Raw genomic sequence first — 18,081 nt, forward strand, 5'->3', positions numbered from 1 at the left:
AATTAAAACGATTTTGAAATGTTAGGGATTAAATAGGACGAAAACGTTAAGGACAAAAACGATACATAAAAATAAATTTTAATTTAATTTTATCTTTCAATAATATTAATTTTTGTACTGTGCATAGTATTCAATTATTTTTTAATTACATCTAAATAAATTACACTTAATCACATTACTTTCATTTTAAATAAATTTATTTTTTTATAATTTTAAAAAATTTTGATATATTAGGGACAGAAGGTATAATTTATATTTTATTATATATATATATATATTTTTTTTTTTTCTGCAAGTTTATATATTAGTCATTTTACAAATATTTAATGATAACTAAAAATCTTTAAGAGTAAAATTATAAAAAAAACTAATTTATTTAAAATGAAAGTAATATGATTAAGTATAATTTACTTAGATGTGATTAAAAAATAATTGAATACTATATATAGTAAAAAATTGATATTTTTGAAGGATACAATTAAAATTTATTTCTATGTATTATTTTTGTCCCCAACATTTTCGTCCGATTTAAGTCCGTAACGTTTTAAAATTGTCTCAATTTTGTCCTACCATCAATTCTGTTAACGGATTCTTAACGGCAGGACAATATTGAGTCAATTTTAAAACGTTATGGATTTAAATAGGACAATCGAAACGTTAGGAACAATTTTAAAACTTAACCCAAACGTCGAAGACAAAAACGATACTTTACTTTTTCAATTTAAGAGTGGTAGACTATATATTTAGCAGCAGATAGACACCTTTGCTTACATACAGTATAGTCTCGTATAGTCTGCCAGTTTTGCAAAGATATTTCTCTGTTTTATTGTCCAACTTTTGTTTTTCTCAAATTATAGATAATATTAATTATTACCTCTTTATAGGAATTATTTAAATATTTAAAGGAGTATAAAATAATTTATTATTTAAAAATTGAAAATACAAGATAAATTAAATTATTTGTTGGAAAGAATTCTACGTACAGTTTCCAATAAATACATTGTATTAGTTACTTTTGCCCTTTTAATTATTTATTTTTATATTAATAAAATAGAGACCTAAAAGGCAAGTAATAACTGTCACACGTACGAAATACATATCTTCCTAATTAAACAGGAAGTAATTAATTAGCATGAGAGTGTGTAATATATCGTTTTCACATTCTGAATCCTTGTGTCAATTTTGAGTTGTTGAAGCTACGATGAAGGAACGGAGTATCGCAGTGTTGCAGCCGAGAAATTAAAAAATTAATTGGAGGAGGAGATATTTGAACGGCGTAGAAGGCAAAGGAAAGAAATTGTCCATAGCATTGAGACAAGTTGTGTAGCTAGCTAATGATGAGTATAGTTTACCCTATCACTATAAATTTATAATTATTATTATTATTTTTATGATATATAAATGTGAAGCTGACTAAGTTCCAAGTGCTTACATCCCAAACAAGTGGTGATACATTCGATTGTTGTGTTAAAGGGATGAGTTTTGTCATGACCCGAAGGCATGATATATTAAAAGTTTTTTTAATTTAGATTTGAATGATGATTTTGTTTCTTGATTTTCATCATCTCATCTGCCCATTATCACTATCTCTATCCATCTTTCTATCTTAAATGTCAGTGGCAGTAGTACCATGGCTGCAGAGATTGGGCTTCTCTCAATGAGCCAGATCCAAAAATTGTCACAATCCCAACAACAACAACAACAACAAAAACACAAAAGCAAAAACAGCAACAACAACCACCGCCACCACCACCCTCCTCCACCTCCTTCAAACCCTAACTCATCCATCACCACCACCACTTGGATGTGGAACCCTAGGGAACAGCACCAAGAAGATGACGACTCTTGGGAGGTCAGAGCCTTTGCAGAGGACACTAGGAACATCATGGGAACCACGTGGCCACCGAGGTCCTACACCTGCACCTTCTGCAGGAGGGAGTTCCGCTCCGCCCAAGCCCTCGGCGGCCACATGAACGTCCACCGCCGAGACCGCGCTCGCCTCCACCACCACCAACCTCCTCTTCCTCCTCCTCCACCTCCTCCACCGCCTCCTCCTTCTCATCATCATCATCATCTTCATCAATATCCATCACCAGCAGCATTCATAAATGTCCCTCATCGTCATCATCAGGATCTCGTTTCAAATGCTACAGGGTTGTGCGTCTTCTATCATTTGCCACCAAGCCCTAATCGTACCACTCCCTTCGCTACTCCATCTCCGTCTCCGTCTCCATCCACTCTTCTCTCCATGACGTCATCTTCATCGTCATCTTATTACCCACAAAACAACTTGATGACGATGATGCAACCACTTTGCTCTCCCTCCCTTGACTTGCCATCCGGGATCAACGGCGTTTCTTCTTCTTCTCCAACTTACTCCACCAAAGTGATTGAAGAAGCCCTCGTTAACGACAATAATAACGGCCATCACCACCACCACCTTGAAGAGCTTGATCTAGAGCTGCGCTTGGGGCAAAAGCGACCACCAACTCGACCAAGCTAAGCTAGTAGGAATCATACATCTATATATAAACTGAAGCATCATGATGGAGCGAGCTAGCTAGCTAGTACCCTTGTAATAATGTAATCTGCTCTCTTTTTTGCAGCTCTGTGGTGATGGTGCTGGTGCTGGTGCTGGTGGTACACTGGTACGGTGTTTACCTTTGGAGAGAGAAGATCTAGAGATCTAGATTGCTGTAATTAATTTCTTAAGTTGCTCAACAATGAAGCTGATGGAAACTACTGTGGGTAGTTTTTTTTTGTTTGATCATTTTTCTTCAAATTCTCTCTTTTTGTTTAACTAAATTGATTTTCTATGAGTGTGTGTGGTTGCTACTTTTTTTTGGACTGAAGGTGCGCACATGGAGAGGGAGCAATTTGGGGGTGGGGAAGGGATTCAGGAAAGGAGAGCCACCACATGTAAAAAAAAAAAAAAGGAAAAAAAAAGGAAAAAAATATGTAAGTTATTTATTGATGTTATTATTATTTGTTCCTAAAAAAAGAAATTTACATTAGAAATGGAAGATTAGGGTTTTGAAGGAGACACTGAAAAAGTTTGCAGTGAAGTGTCATTTTCCATTTTGTAGAGGGGTCTAAGTACATAGATTTGTGTCTGGGCATACATTTCCGTGGGGACTATTAATTTCAACCCATTATTGCTTAAGTAAAACGCTGTAATATTATATTCACTGTTCACACCTGTTTTTTTTTAAATATATCATATTTATTTTCGTATATGAATTTAATTTTAATGTATATATATTTATGTAATTATTTAATTAAATTTATGTAAGATGAATTTTTTAGATGATAGATTTAAAAGTTTATTATTTTGTTCTAACATAATATTTAATAATATAAAATTATTTTGCATACAAATCAAAATTCTAGTATGTTAATATGCAATTTCATTTGGTTTTAGTAGTTAATAATTTTTTTAGCCAGCTTTTCTTTTAATTTGTTATAGACATGTGTGTTTTGATTTTTCTTTTTCACTTTTTCTTTTTATCTTTTTCTTTTTATTTTTTGCTTTTTTTTAAAGAGAGACAAAATTCAATACTTATACTAAAACTTATTATAATTGAAGAATTAAAAAATAAATAAAGTGTTCCATATTCCTTGTACTCTCACAATTTTTCTTCTAAAATAATTAAATTCATTTTATAAAAATAACGAAAACAAAAAAAATTAAAGTAGCTAGGTCCATTTGTATATATCATTCACAAAATTCTAAAATGAACAATGAAGAGGGAAAAACAAAACTTACCATAGAAACACTATTAAATTATTACAAGGATTCAGTGGTTTTGGTTTTATAAAAAATACTAGAGGGATGAATTAGTAACTAATCCCTCTTTAAATATTGAAAATCTTATAATTATATAACTGACAATTCTACAATGGTCATTGCTTACTAATAATGGTGCCTAAAACTCCCTATTTAAAGAATATATCAAGTGAATAGATTTAATTGTTAACATTTAGAAATTCAATCATGGATGTAGAATACTCTCTCTTTTAGGGTTACGAGGGATATTAAATTAATTAAGTACTGGCAGTTGAGTAAAGAATATTCAATTTTTGTATACTTTTGAATGGAATTTATTTGAAATATTTATTTAAATTTAAAGGCAAAAAAATTAGATAAGAAAATTTAGTAAAAACTACAAATTCATTAATATTTGGAAATTAGATATTTAAAAATTAGATACAAATTTAAGTATATCAAAACCATCTTAAAAAAAAAGTATAAATTAACTATTAAAGTTCGGAAAGAATCCGAATTTCATATGTATCTAATCTGCATCTTCTATCTTTTAAATCCTTAAAGATCAGTTATAATTATAATTCTAAAGATTCATATATGATTAAGAAGAAGAATATTAATTAATAACTAACTTGACTGACTGAACCAAAAAACAACCGTGATTAGCCTAATTGCCTTAACAAAATATTTGTTTCAGACTAGAACTTCAATAAACATAAGAATTTGGTCAGAAGTCAATGGACTTTTAATTTGAAGTTGCATCTTTGTAAGGTGAGAGAATGCCTCCATGGATTACTTTCTTTTAATTCATAAATGTAAGATCTATTTTTCTTCATCTTTGATATTCTTGCCTTATTAGTAATGAACTAACTCCAATCCTACTTGTTGACAACCTCTAATATATTATTAGAGATAAGAATAAAGCTTTTAATAATATATACAATTTTAATACAAGGAAAAAAACAAATAGATTTTTGTCAATAATAATGAAAACGCTAGTGAAAAGGCCACAATACTAAAATCCAAATGTCAAAAGCATTATTGAAATAGGACAAATATAGAGAAGCATTATAATTCAATTAATAATTAATCTGAATTTTAATTTGGTTGTGTAATTTTTTAATTTAAAATATAAAATATTTATTGGCTAATTTTTTTGTTCCTATTAAAAAAATTAAATCAAAGGAATACGATTGAAATATTGCTTAGAATTTGTGCCATTTTTAAATTATAGAAAGGATTAGGTAAGCTTTTGTAATTTAACAATAAAAAATTAGGAAAAATAAAATCAAACAATGCAACACTGTTGGAAAAGTAACTAGAAGAGTAACCAACTAGAATCAACTCATTAAAAAACAGGAAGTCTATTAATAAAAAAAAAAAACAACTTTTCACTTCTCAAATTTTTAAAATTTTAAAACTAAAAATACAAAAGATTGATTCTCTATACTTTTTTTTTATCATGAAGTATAACATGACCATTTAAACATGTACCGAAAGTCAGGATTTAGAATTTTGATAACCTTTATTATAGGTCTCATATAATAGATAAAGTTTGAATTGACATTTTTAGTAAAAAAAATAATTTTTTAAAATATAATACTTTTATTTAATTTAAAATTTATTTGGATAAGTCTTTTAAAAAAAAATTTATTAAAAGAAAGTAAATTATTTACTTTTTTTTAAAAAAACTATAGCAATACTTTGCTTTAAAAAAAATAAAAAAATACATTTTTAATATTTAAAAACTCTTTTTAAAAAGTCTATTTAAATGTCAAATAATTTTTATCTATTAAAAAAGATCTTTTTTAAAAAAATAAAAAATATATATTTAATAAATAAAAATATATATTTAATAATATTCTCATTTATAAAAAAATTGTAGATTATTCTTTTTAATTAATTGATATAATTACTTTTTTATAAATATTTTTTATTTAATTACACCAAAAATTAATTTAAATTTTATGAAAACTATATTTCAAAAATCTCTCTCTCATTATTAACTTATTATATTTACAATGATATAATTTTTATTTTAAATAAAAATTTCAAATCCTTATATCATTAACTCTAAAAAATATTTTTAAATTACTACAATATATTTTATACAAAAAATTCAAAATCTCAAATTAGTTAATCTCAATTTATTAAAAATCAGAAACATAAAAAAAACTGTTGGTTTATATAACCTGTAAAATAAAAAATAAATAATAACAAATTAATTTCAGTTTGTAGATTATCGATATTATATGTTTAAAGTTATAGATGTTATATATATAAAATTATAGATATTAAATTAAAAATATTTTAATAACTTTTACTGTATAACTCATATTTTTATATATAAATTGCATATTATAAAAAAATAAAAAATATGAAATAAAATTATAAAATAAATTATTAAATATTAACTAATCAGAATAAAATTAATAAATAAATATACATAAGAATATTGACTAAAAAATATTAAAATAATTTAAAATTATGATCTATTAAAGTATATACATGTGAGATAATTTAAAAAATACATATCTTAAAATTAGATAATATTAATAGTAAAAATTTGTTAATTATAAATATTATATATATAAAATTCTAGATGTTATTTGTATAAAATTATAAATATTATGTATAAAATTTTATAGATATTAAATTACAGATATTTTAACTGTTTTCCCTATATATATAACAAGAAAAGAAAATGGATTAAGTATTATGTGCATAATAGGCTAGAAATTGGCATAGATAGTAGATAAAACAATCTGAATATTATTAATAATGTACTTTCTATTATTACTATTGATATAATTAATGCATATTTTATTTGATTATTAATATTTGTTACAGTAAAAAAAATGAGAAGAGTGAAAAGAAGAACAATAAATATGTGTTGTAATTAAAGAAGTTAAAAATTGGACAATTTTTAGCTTTTTTTTTTTTTTTACCAAATACTTTTCTTTAACCATAGTATAGTACTACTAATTAACATCATCTTCTAATAGCTGAGCTTGTTCACCCTTTCCTTTAAGGATGCAATTCTCTGAGTAATTTTCAGTCAATGTAAATAATGCAATTATATATATATATATATATATATATATATATATATATATATATATATATATATATATCATGGACTTTATTTCTGGGATTGGAAAACGACATATATCGTATACAATATTTGAAATTTTTAGAAGGGATTGATTCTTGAAACTAAAATTGAAAATTTCAAATTCAAGATTCAGATGCAAAAATACGGATGAATTAAATGGATAGAAATTTGTCACTCCGATTTAGTTACGTATATATCGTTCAATAATATTATATCCTTTCGCTTTGTATTATTTTTATTACTATTAACATAATACAATTGTAAATAATTAGGTAATTGGTACAGGAGATCAATTAGTGTAACACTCTAGATCTACACCCATGACCCATCTAATGCAACAGTAATCCCCTCCTTTTTCTTCTTCTTCTTTCCGTTGAAGTCTTGATTCTCTCTGTCCCGGTGTCCCCACATACGCTTTCATCTCTTGTTTGTTTTTTCATCTCCAACTCATTTTGATTTTTACCATATTCTACCAGTTTTTCTCTTATTTTTAATATATATTATTTTTAATATATATTTTATATTAATGTTTAATTTTAATATTAATTTTAATATATATTTAATATAATTAGTTAAAAAAAACTCTTGAGACTATATTAGTTTTTTATAATTTTAATTATTATTTAATCAATATAAATATTAAATTATTTTTAATAAATAAATTTTATTAATTTATATGTACATATTATATTAATTTATTGTGCAAATTCTAATAATATAAATATAAATTATATGTTTTTTGTGTATAAATATTTATAAATATAAATATAAATTATTATTGGTCAATACTAATTTAAAATAATAATATTTATTGACTATGTAATATTACAAATTAAAAATATATAAAAATATACGTGAAAATTAGTTAACATCCATTACCAAATGTATGTAGAGAGTAGAGAACTAAGAAATTTAATTAACCCTCTCCTTGCATTAGTTAAGATGATAAATATTTTATATTTTAATTAAAAATATTTAAATTAGAAAATATATACGTACCAAATTCACCTCCGTGCCTTCACATACATATAGGATCGGGGTATATCTGCGACGTTCATCATCATTTTTTTTTTCTAAAATTAAAAATGAGATTCGAGTTCCAGGGCTTTAAATAAAAATAAAAAAACTATATCATTTGAATTATAGTTCGTTCACAATACTAATCATCATCTTGTATATATTATGATGTCCGTTTGATGAGGAAGTTAAAAAAGATTATAGAAAAGATTATAGTTAAAAAAAAAAGTCCCTTTCCAATTTTTCTCTTTTTCTTTTTCACTTGAAGATAGATCAAATAACATTGTTTGGTGTCCAATTAATACAATAACTAAGAAGGATTAAAGAAAGAACATATAAACTACTCTAAAAATTAGACATATGACATTAACAAATATACAAAACACGAGCTAGTAGTCTTAATTAGTCAATCATTCTATGCACTTTCTCGGACCGAATGAATATAATGATATATCTCCCAAGTAAAATGCCTAATTTTTTTAGCCGAAATAATAACTATAAATATAAGAGTCCCGTTAGAAAGATAATGAACTATTTATATAATATGTACAATGGGTTATTGAGTTATAAAATGAACATCTCCATATTATCTAGAATAACATGAGTACTAGGAATAATAAACATCTTCCAAAAAACAAAACTTAAACTGATTTTGGGGTTCACCAAAAATCGAACTCTTGACCTTTCGAATTTAAGATTCTAATACCATGTCATGATATCACTCATCCCAAAAACTTCAGCTGATGGGAAAAGATAATACTAATGGTTATATCTCTAATACTCCATAAACTTCCATTATACACATTGTACAAATATTTCATTGGCTCTTCATACTTTCTCTAGATATAATAATTCATATAGTTTTTTTTTTTACAAATTTAAACTTAGAAAAAATATAATATTATTAATAAATGCTATTATTATAAGTTTAATAACTAAATAATCATAACATTATTATCATGTTATATTTATAAAATTATTATACCTCTTAAATATTTATTTGTTTGAACAGTGTATTATTTTTTGTAGGTAAATATTATATTAATAATATTTAAAAAACAAAAACTTAAATTAAAATAATTTAAAATTTATTTTATTCAATATTTATTAATTGCTACAACGAAAATATTTCACTTTAGTAAAGGGGCTGCTAGTAGGCATGACCTATACATATAGAAATTTCACCTAATTAAACTTGAACATTTAAAGGGAGAGAAATGAAGCTGAAAGTAGTAGCTAGCGAGAGGGTTTTATATTATATGTACTTTTGTGTTCTGCCGAAAGTAGTAGTTGTAGTGTAGTGTGGTGTGTGGCAAAATAAGCTTTGATCAGAGATTGCGTAGCATATTAGTTAATGTAATTTCTGATCTCATGGGTAACTGGGTAAGAACCTCTTTAACTGCGGTTTCAAATAAAAGTATACCAGTCTCCAATTTTGTATTTAATAGCTATAACAGCTGCCACGTGGAACTAACTTGCTGAAGAAAATCTACAACTAACACGCATGCATGCAGTAACTATTTCCCCGGGTCAAATTATGAATCATAATTATCTACTTGAGACTTTAATTTCATATGAATTATTATTCTTACACTACAAACACATGCAATTAATTAAAAGATACAACTCACCAACTCCTCTAATAAGTTCTAAACTAACCATTCAACAATGGAGCTTAATTAAGCTAAGTGTTCGTTCCTCTGCTATATTGACTTTATTAGAAATTCAGAAAAAGGTGTAGTAGAATGCGTAAACAACATGGACTTGTCTATTGACAGCAAAAGAAGCTGCAATTGGCGGCGTGTGCATCAATTTATTATCCCTTTATCTTCTCTTTATAATACTATATTTCATCAAAAGCTGAAACCATTCATTAATCTTCTTTAGCTAGCAAACCTTATAAGCTTTCCAAAAAAGTAGATATAACAAATATGATATATAGAACCATTAATCGATCTTCTTTAACTGTCCTGTACTTTTGAATTTCTTATCTCTCTTATTTTGGTGTATGCATGTTTGTATAAATAAGGAACATTAGATTATGTGTGTCAGAGGACTACAACTACCATTTCTAAACATGCTGCAGAAATTGGGACCCTGGAACATGTGCATGTTGTTCAATCCATCTTCAATTCTTCACCATAAGCAACTATGACAGTACTAATAGTGGTGCAGCAATAAGCACTACTACACTATATTGGTGTGGGGTTAATATTTATTGAAAAAGGCTATCTATCTATGTATCTATATAGCGCATAAAATTAAATTGTATGTGTACATTCATTATTTGAGCTTTATGGTTTTGTTGCAAAATTAATGTCTTCATGCATGTGGTCCTCCTTACTCAGAATATCCTCAAAATTCATTCTATTGTCTTTATGCTAGTGGCTACTCATTATATATATATATATATATATATGATGATCTTCATCAGCTATATATATATATATACCGTCACATACACACTGTTACATTCAAACAATTTAATTTGTGAAATTGAATATTTGCTGACAAACTACTGCATATGATGATTATTTATAACTGCTAGCTGCTGTTGCTAGCTACTTCCACACACAAAATTACTATGTACATTAATTTAATTTGTATGTTCTAAATTAACAACCTGCATTATTATTCAACCAGCAGCCGCATATGATGATCGAGTGAATTGTTGATTATATCATTTTTAATTGAATAACCGCTAGACTGAGTATTATGAATAATAGAACTCAAGAAATCATTATTAGAAACAACAGTTCATCAACATCATTATCAATTAGAGAAGGAAAATAAATGTAATTTCGATAATTGGTTAGTAGGGATTATTTTAGTTCTGATGGGCCTCTGGACCACTAAAACAAAGTGAACAAGTGTCAAAGCTGTACGTACCTATTTAAATATATTGAGATGACAGTGAAGCTGAGATACAAATACTAGAAACAAATACACAAAAAGATGTTTCTGTACTCTGTTTGATAATGCTGTAAAATAGGACAAAAATTATGCAAATTATTATTTTTGCTGGACAACTACTACGGATATATGTTGAAAAACTAAACAATAATATTGGTTATTAGATATCTTTCTTTTTCTCAAAGTTATGAATAAAATATTTGTATGGGTTTTTAGTAAATTAAAATACCATTTTTTTTGTTTTGAATAGTTAATCCAATATTATTAATTGTACCAAAAGAATACTCACCAAATTTTGTTATTATTATATATTTGTATATAAAAAAAATTATGTGCTAAATTTATAATATTGTATTACCAGTAATTATTCAAGGGATAATAAAATAAAAATAATGTAATTTTGATATGCTAGCAAATGAAACGGTACGGTTTTATAATTTTATTTACAAAAATAGTTAAGGGCAAAAGGTAGCCATAATTTTTTTTGTCTTTTATTTGCATTCATTAATTTTGCTAGATAAATGCATAATATTATATTTAATAAATATGTAATTATGAATATTATATAAATAAAATTATAGATATTAGTTAAAAACAGAATATTCATATTATTAGTCTCAAAGAATTTCGAATTGGGTATTTTATTCCCCAATAAATTTTTTAAAATTATTTTTATCGAACAGATTGATTCTTCGATCGCTTCAATCAAATTTTTAATACGCATATTAGACAAATAAATCTCTAAAAACTTATATTATAAAGTAATTAAGTTTCAAAATATATTATTATAAAACATACCAGTTACTCTTTAAAATAATAGAGAGACTAACTTTTTCAATATAGATAATTTTTAAAAAATATAAAAAATAAAAATTTATTAAAAATTAAAATATTTTATTTAAATTTTTTTTAAAATTAATTTGAATATTTACTCTAAATTAAATAAGATCATTTAAAATTATTCTCTTCCTAACATTACTCTTTATTTAATCATATGTTATTCTTTAAAAGATTTTTTTAAGGTAAGTAGCTAGTAGCCATCTTAATTATGTCATATACTCATCATATGCGTTTACTATTATTTTATAGTAATACATATAATTAGTGGGTCTATAGTGTCCATTATTATAGTGGCTATATAATTTTATCAACACCTAAAAAAGTATTATTAAAATTAAATTTATATTTTTTATATTTATTTTTTAAATTAAAAATGATACTGTAACTTTATGCGAATGTATAATTTTTGTAAAACTATTGATGATTACCATAAGCAACAACTTATAAAATCTAATTGTTGATCAATATGTATATCATCATTAAAATAATAGTGCCAAAATTTTGAACAATGCATTAAATTTAAATATTTGCTTTCAAGAACAGAGCTCACAACTATTTTATTTTATTTTACGGCAACAAGAAAAAAAAAGTAGGTATTTTTCATTCTATCACTCCTGAATCCTGATAAGTCGTCATGGCTACTGTATTGGCAGCTATATTTTATGTAATGCAGTTGTAAATTAAAACAATGATAAAAAAATATTAAATAATTAACAATTAGTTGACTACTCTGTGAATATTTTTTTTAATTTATTATTGGTTTGTGTATCATGATTATAAAATTTAAAATATAGGGCAATTTACTAGAATAAACAAAGTGGGTGAAATGTTTACCCAAATACATAAAATGGGATCCTGTTACTTGAATGTGCAAATTCAATTATATGTAATCCGTGGGAGGTTAGAACGGTTTAGGGTTTACACATAAACCGTGGGAGGTTCCCACGGATTATGAACATTGCGTTGCATGCATAAACCGTGGTAGGTTACCACGGTTTATGAAGAGAATGATATGAGCATAATACACGGTAACCTACCGCGGTTTATGAAGAAGTTAGCATATGCATAAACCCCTCTAACCTCCCACGGTTTATGCGTTGTAGTATATAAATATGTAATCCGTTGAAGGCTATCACGGTTCATTTGCTTCACCCAAAAATTTGGAAAGTTGTTGTGTTGAGAGGAGCTTGTGGAAAAGCTTTGAAGGTTTGAAGGAGGAATCCGATGGAGCCAGCGGAGTCTGAGGATCGCTTGTACCGACTAAATGGCGTTGCTCACGTGGCAGGATACCTCGCTGAAGAGGTAAGTTATTATCATTAACATTGTTATTAATATTGCTTGTAATGTTATTTATATAAATGTTGACATTATGAGCGTTGTTATTTGTCAAATTATTTTTTTATGTGTTTATTTAAATCGTTATTCTGATTAATATTATCTATATAAATATTGATATTGTTATGGTTATTGTTAATATAAATGTAAAAAATATATAGAAATTGACATTATTATGGTTATGGTTAGTAAGAATAATTTATTTTTATTCTTATTGTTATTCCTAGAAAAATTGTTTATATTAATATTGATATTATTAGGATTATTGTTGGTAAAAATATATTTTGTTATGTTTATCCTTATTGTTACTCTGGTTAGACTTATTTATATAAATATTAAAATTATTATTGTTATTGTTAGTAGCAATATTACTCGTAGGTTAGAAATTTTTATGACCATGGTTATTGTTAGTAGAATTTAATTTTATTATTTTTATTGTTATTGTAGTAATTTTTTATAAGTTATTTTTGATGGTTTTAGTGATGGATTTATGTTGAAGGTTTTTTTACCCACATTTTTGCAGCCTGGTAGGGTTATTAGCGGCGTCAGAAGACAACAGAATATGCCGTTACATGATCGGATTATACCCTATCTGGAGATAGCGGGGTTGTATCATTTGGCTAGGCTTAACAGTCAGTGGTTCTGGGTCGATGAGCCTCTCCTTAGCGCATTTATTGAGCGGTGGCGTCCTGAGACGCACACCTTCCATATGCCTTTTGGGGAGTGCAGTATTGCTCTGCAAGATGTGGCATATCAGCTTGGTTTGCCGATCGATGGTGAGCCCGTTAGTGGGTGTCTGACCGAGTTTGAGAATTTTATGGAACACGGTAGGCCAGCATGGGTGTGGTTCCGGGAGTTGTTTGGGGAGTTACCTCCACAGAGTAAAGTTAAGCAGATGACAGTGTGCTACACATGGTTCCATGAGAGGTTCCGGGTTCTCCCAGCAGATGCTAGTGATGAGACCGTGCGTGTATACGCTCGTGCCTATATTCTGATGCTTTTGTCCTCTCAGCTGTTTGCGGACAAGAATGCAAACAGGGTCCACCTTCGGTGGTTGCCTTATTTGGCATCTTTGGACGACTTGGGTAGATATAGCTGGGGCTCGGCTGCGCTTTGCTGGTTGTATAGATGTCTTTGTCGTGGAACAAACAGAAACGTTGTTAACTTGGCTGGGCCGCTTCAGCTTCTACAGTCTTGGATTTTCTGGAGGTTTCCCACTCTTAGGCCGAGTGGATTTGATAGATTTGGGTTTCCTCTTGCTTCCAGGTTAGGTTTTATTTTTTCGGTTCTTGAATTATTCAACATGATGTGTTATTCTTCATTTTGACATGATTTGAATGAAATTCGTAGGTGGGCCACGTTTATGCCGAGAAACGATGGAGGGGCCCAAAGATTAGCTTCTGCACGCCTTTTGTTGGATCGATTGCGTGTCCATGATGTGAGTTACTTAGATATTGATCATACTTGCATTGGTTTATGCTATATTTTCTGTTCTAACGACATTGTAACTGCTTTGATACAGTTTGTGTGGGAGCCTTACTCTTCTGTCGAGGTTGCTGCTGTTATTCATCCCGAGATACTAGTTGAGGAGCACCGTAGGCTTTGGACTGCCCTCACTAGCCTGATATATTTTGCGGCGATTGAGTGGCACCAGGTTGATAGGGTGCTACCACAGTTCGGCGGTGTTCAGCATCTCCCTCAGCCGGCTCTCAACATAGATTGGTTACATGCAAAGGATGGCAGGGGTGGTGACCGGTGGTTCCCCACATATTACCGGGAGTGGCATCAGTATTGGGACTCTCGGGTTCAGTCAGTCGTATGGGTTGATCGAGTCGCTGACCCCGGTCCATCATCAGAGTACCTGGATTGGTGGTGCCGTGTGGCGCACAGATTCCTATCCCCGGATGATGCATTCCAGGATCCGAGGCCGATTTTGTTGTCTGAGGAGGCACGTCACAGAGGGTTGTCCCAGGCTCCTCCCAGGGTGCACGTTTACGACAGACCGGATAACAGGCGAGTCGATCGCCGTCGTCGCATAGGCACCAGGACCACGGATCGAGAGTGGCGGGAGTTCGCCCACCGTTTGGAGGAGGACCTCCCTGGACCTGAGCATGGGGATGCAGCGGAGTATCGTGTTCCTCGACGCAGAGCCAGACGTCAACCTGGGCGGGATGGTCGTGCAGGGGCTCGAGGTCCAGGACCATCCGTTGGGGATGATGGCACGCAGCACGCTGTTGGTGAGGATGTAGGTGTTTCAGCGTCAGCTATGGATCAGCGGATGTTCGACGTGGGTAGTAGCTCTCAGCTCTTTGCGAACATGCCTCCACCTGCATTTGCTGAGTTTACTACGGCGGCTGTCGGGATGGAGATCGATGATCCCGTTACTCAGTCAGAGTTCTACATGGATATAGCAGACATGCTCAGGGATGATGATGGTACCCATTATAGGCCACAGATGGCTGATGACCCTGCCCAGTTCCCTGTACAGCAGCCACCGGTTGACGACGTTCAGGGTCAGCTGCCTGTTGACCTGAACCAGCCTGCAGCATCCCCGTCTGATCCCTGGTTCACCTTAGGAGGGACACCTGCTTCCGCATTTAGCGCTGTTCCCGGACAGCCATCAGCACCAGCGGCAGATCAGAGGCCGAGGCGACTTAGACGTCCTCCATTGTGTGGCACAGGAGGTCACCTGCTTGGTCAGTTTGACGATGATGATAGTGACACCATTGAGAATTCTGATTAGTTATGTCATATGCTCATGTCTAGTATGAACTTTGTCAGTTTATTTACTTAGCATCTTAGTGAGACTTCTTATCTTTATGGTTTTGTATAATGTTATGTTTATTTTCATGTCTAGTATGAACTTTGTCAGTTTATTTGTACTTGTATAAATGTTATGTTATTTCATTCAGAATTATCATGCGCATTTTTAACGATAGAATAGTAAATCAGTTCAAACATATAAATTAAACGCAATTTACTAATACGAAATTAGCGCATTAAAATAACATGTTGGCAGTCAAAGACTTAACCAACCATACATGGCTTAAAAAAACTAAAACCACATAGAACGCATCATAAACGGCATGATCTCTAGGCTTACACTCCTCCAGGCTGTCTTCGCTGGTCACAGTTCCTGCGCGTATGGCCAGGCTGACGGCATAACCCACAGCGCTTAGGTTGGTTCTCCTGAGACTGATCCATACTACCACGGATCCTGGTTGCCCTCGGACGACCCTCCTTTGCACGCCTCAAGTCAGGGTCAGGTATGATAGTAGGCCCTCCATATGGAGGCCATAGTCCTTCAGGGATAGGTGGATAAAAACCCTGCTTGTAAACGTTGAAAACCTCACTCATACGATATACCTCGTGAACATATGACGCCCAATTAAGGCGGGAGTATGCGCAACACGCAATGGCATGGCAACAAGGATAGTGTAGCGCCTGAAAGTGGCCACAGTCGCATGTGTTATCTTTAAGGGAAACCCTATAGCTTCCCAGTGAGAAGCTCCCGGTTGGTGTTGTCTCAGCGACCGTGTACTCGGATTGATGCCTGTCATACAACGTCACCGTGAAGCACCTAGAGTCTCTTATATTCCGATCAATAGCCTTGACCAAGGCCTGACAAAACTCATGTCCAGCACCAATTTGTGCCTCTGCTGCCTGTCCGCGGACCACAAACAGCTGAGCAAGCCTCCCGTAAGTTGACTTAGCCAAAGATGTGACCGGGAGGTTGCGAGTTCCCTTTAACACCGAGTTCACACATTCACTAATGTTGGTTGTCATGTGCCCGAACCTTCGACCGCTATCCTCATGTTGGGTCCATTTGTCGTACTCCATCCGGTTGGCCCAGTCACACATTGCTGGATTCTCAGTGCGCATGATGTCGAACCAGTAATAGAACTCTGCTTCAGTCTTTGCGTAGGCAGCATTCACAAGCATCCTCCTTGAGTCCTTACCTTTGAACGTAAGGGCAAAATTGGCCGCCACATGACGAATACAGTACGCTCGGAAAGCACGGGGAGGGAGCCAGCCGTTCTCCGGTGCCTCAAGCGCTGCCTTAATTCCATTATGCCTGTCGGAGATAACAAGGATACCCTCTTGAGGAGTTACATGCTCTCGTAGGTTGGACAAGAAGAATGACCACGACTCTGCATTCTCACCCTCCACAAGGGCAAATGCAATCGGCAGGATGTTCGAGTTCCCATCCTGCGCTATTGCCAACAGCAGCGTTCCTCCATACTTACCATACAGGTGGGTACCATCAATACTGACAAGGGGCTTGCAATGACGGAATGCCTCAATGCACGGTGGAAATGTCCAGAAAAGTCGGTGAAAGTACACCGTCGACTCGTCAATCTCACCACGAAGCCGAACGGGAGAGGTCTTCAACACCGTGATTGTTCCAGGCATTGTTGACTGGACCCCTAACATCCAACGTGGCAGGTCCGCGTACGACTCTTCCCAATCGCCATATATTTGTGCCACTGCCTTCTGCTTGGCCATCCAGACCTTCCTGTAGCTAGGCCGGAACCCGTAATCAGCTTCTGTAGCTTCTTGCAAAACCTTTACCGTAACCGCAGCGTCTGCCCTAACCAACGGAAGAATCCTCGCACAGATAACGTGGTAATCCAGCTGGCGGTGATCACTCGAAATAGACGTTGCCAAGCATGTGTGTGGCCCGTTGTACCTCCTAACCTCCCAAGTGCCCTTGCGTGCACGCAGGGCTACTCGAATCAACCAACTACAACCCTTCTCGAATTCCTTGCATTTTCCATGATACTTCAGATGATCTGATTCAATGACTCTGTACTCAACACCTCGCCGGATGCTATAGTCCTTCACACTCAGCACAGCTTCTTCCTTGTTTTGGAATGATTGCCCGATCTGAAATTCTGTAGAAGAGCCCCCGACTATGTTACCTCCGTCCTCCTGTTGAGCCAGAGCATCCAAGTTTAGTGTCAAGAAGTGTGGAGGGTACTGTTGAGAGGCAGAACTTGAAGGCATATGCTGCGTATGTGGATTTGCACCTGTGTCATCGTCACTGTCCCCTGCGATATCAACAGGCTCCTGCTCAGAGTCATCGTCACACATT

The 18,081-nt window shown here is 32.0% G+C and overlaps 1 protein-coding gene across 1 annotated transcript; it reads left to right on the plus strand.

The window, feature by feature from the left end:
* Nucleotides 1-1,487: 1,487 nt before the first annotated feature.
* LOC130979072 (transcriptional regulator SUPERMAN-like) lies at nucleotides 1,488-2,831 on the plus strand. Its single transcript, XM_057902430.1, has 2 exons — nucleotides 1,488-2,507; nucleotides 2,607-2,831. The coding sequence occupies exon 1, from the start codon at nucleotides 1,631-1,633 to the stop codon at nucleotides 2,501-2,503; it is 873 nt and encodes a 290-aa protein (XP_057758413.1). The 5' UTR covers nucleotides 1,488-1,630; the 3' UTR covers nucleotides 2,504-2,507; nucleotides 2,607-2,831.
* The last annotated feature ends 15,250 nt before the right edge of the window (nucleotides 2,832-18,081 follow it).

This window comes from Arachis stenosperma, chromosome 5 (genome assembly GCF_014773155.1).
Source record: "Arachis stenosperma cultivar V10309 chromosome 5, arast.V10309.gnm1.PFL2, whole genome shotgun sequence".
Lineage (NCBI taxonomy): Eukaryota > Viridiplantae > Streptophyta > Magnoliopsida > Fabales > Fabaceae > Arachis > Arachis stenosperma.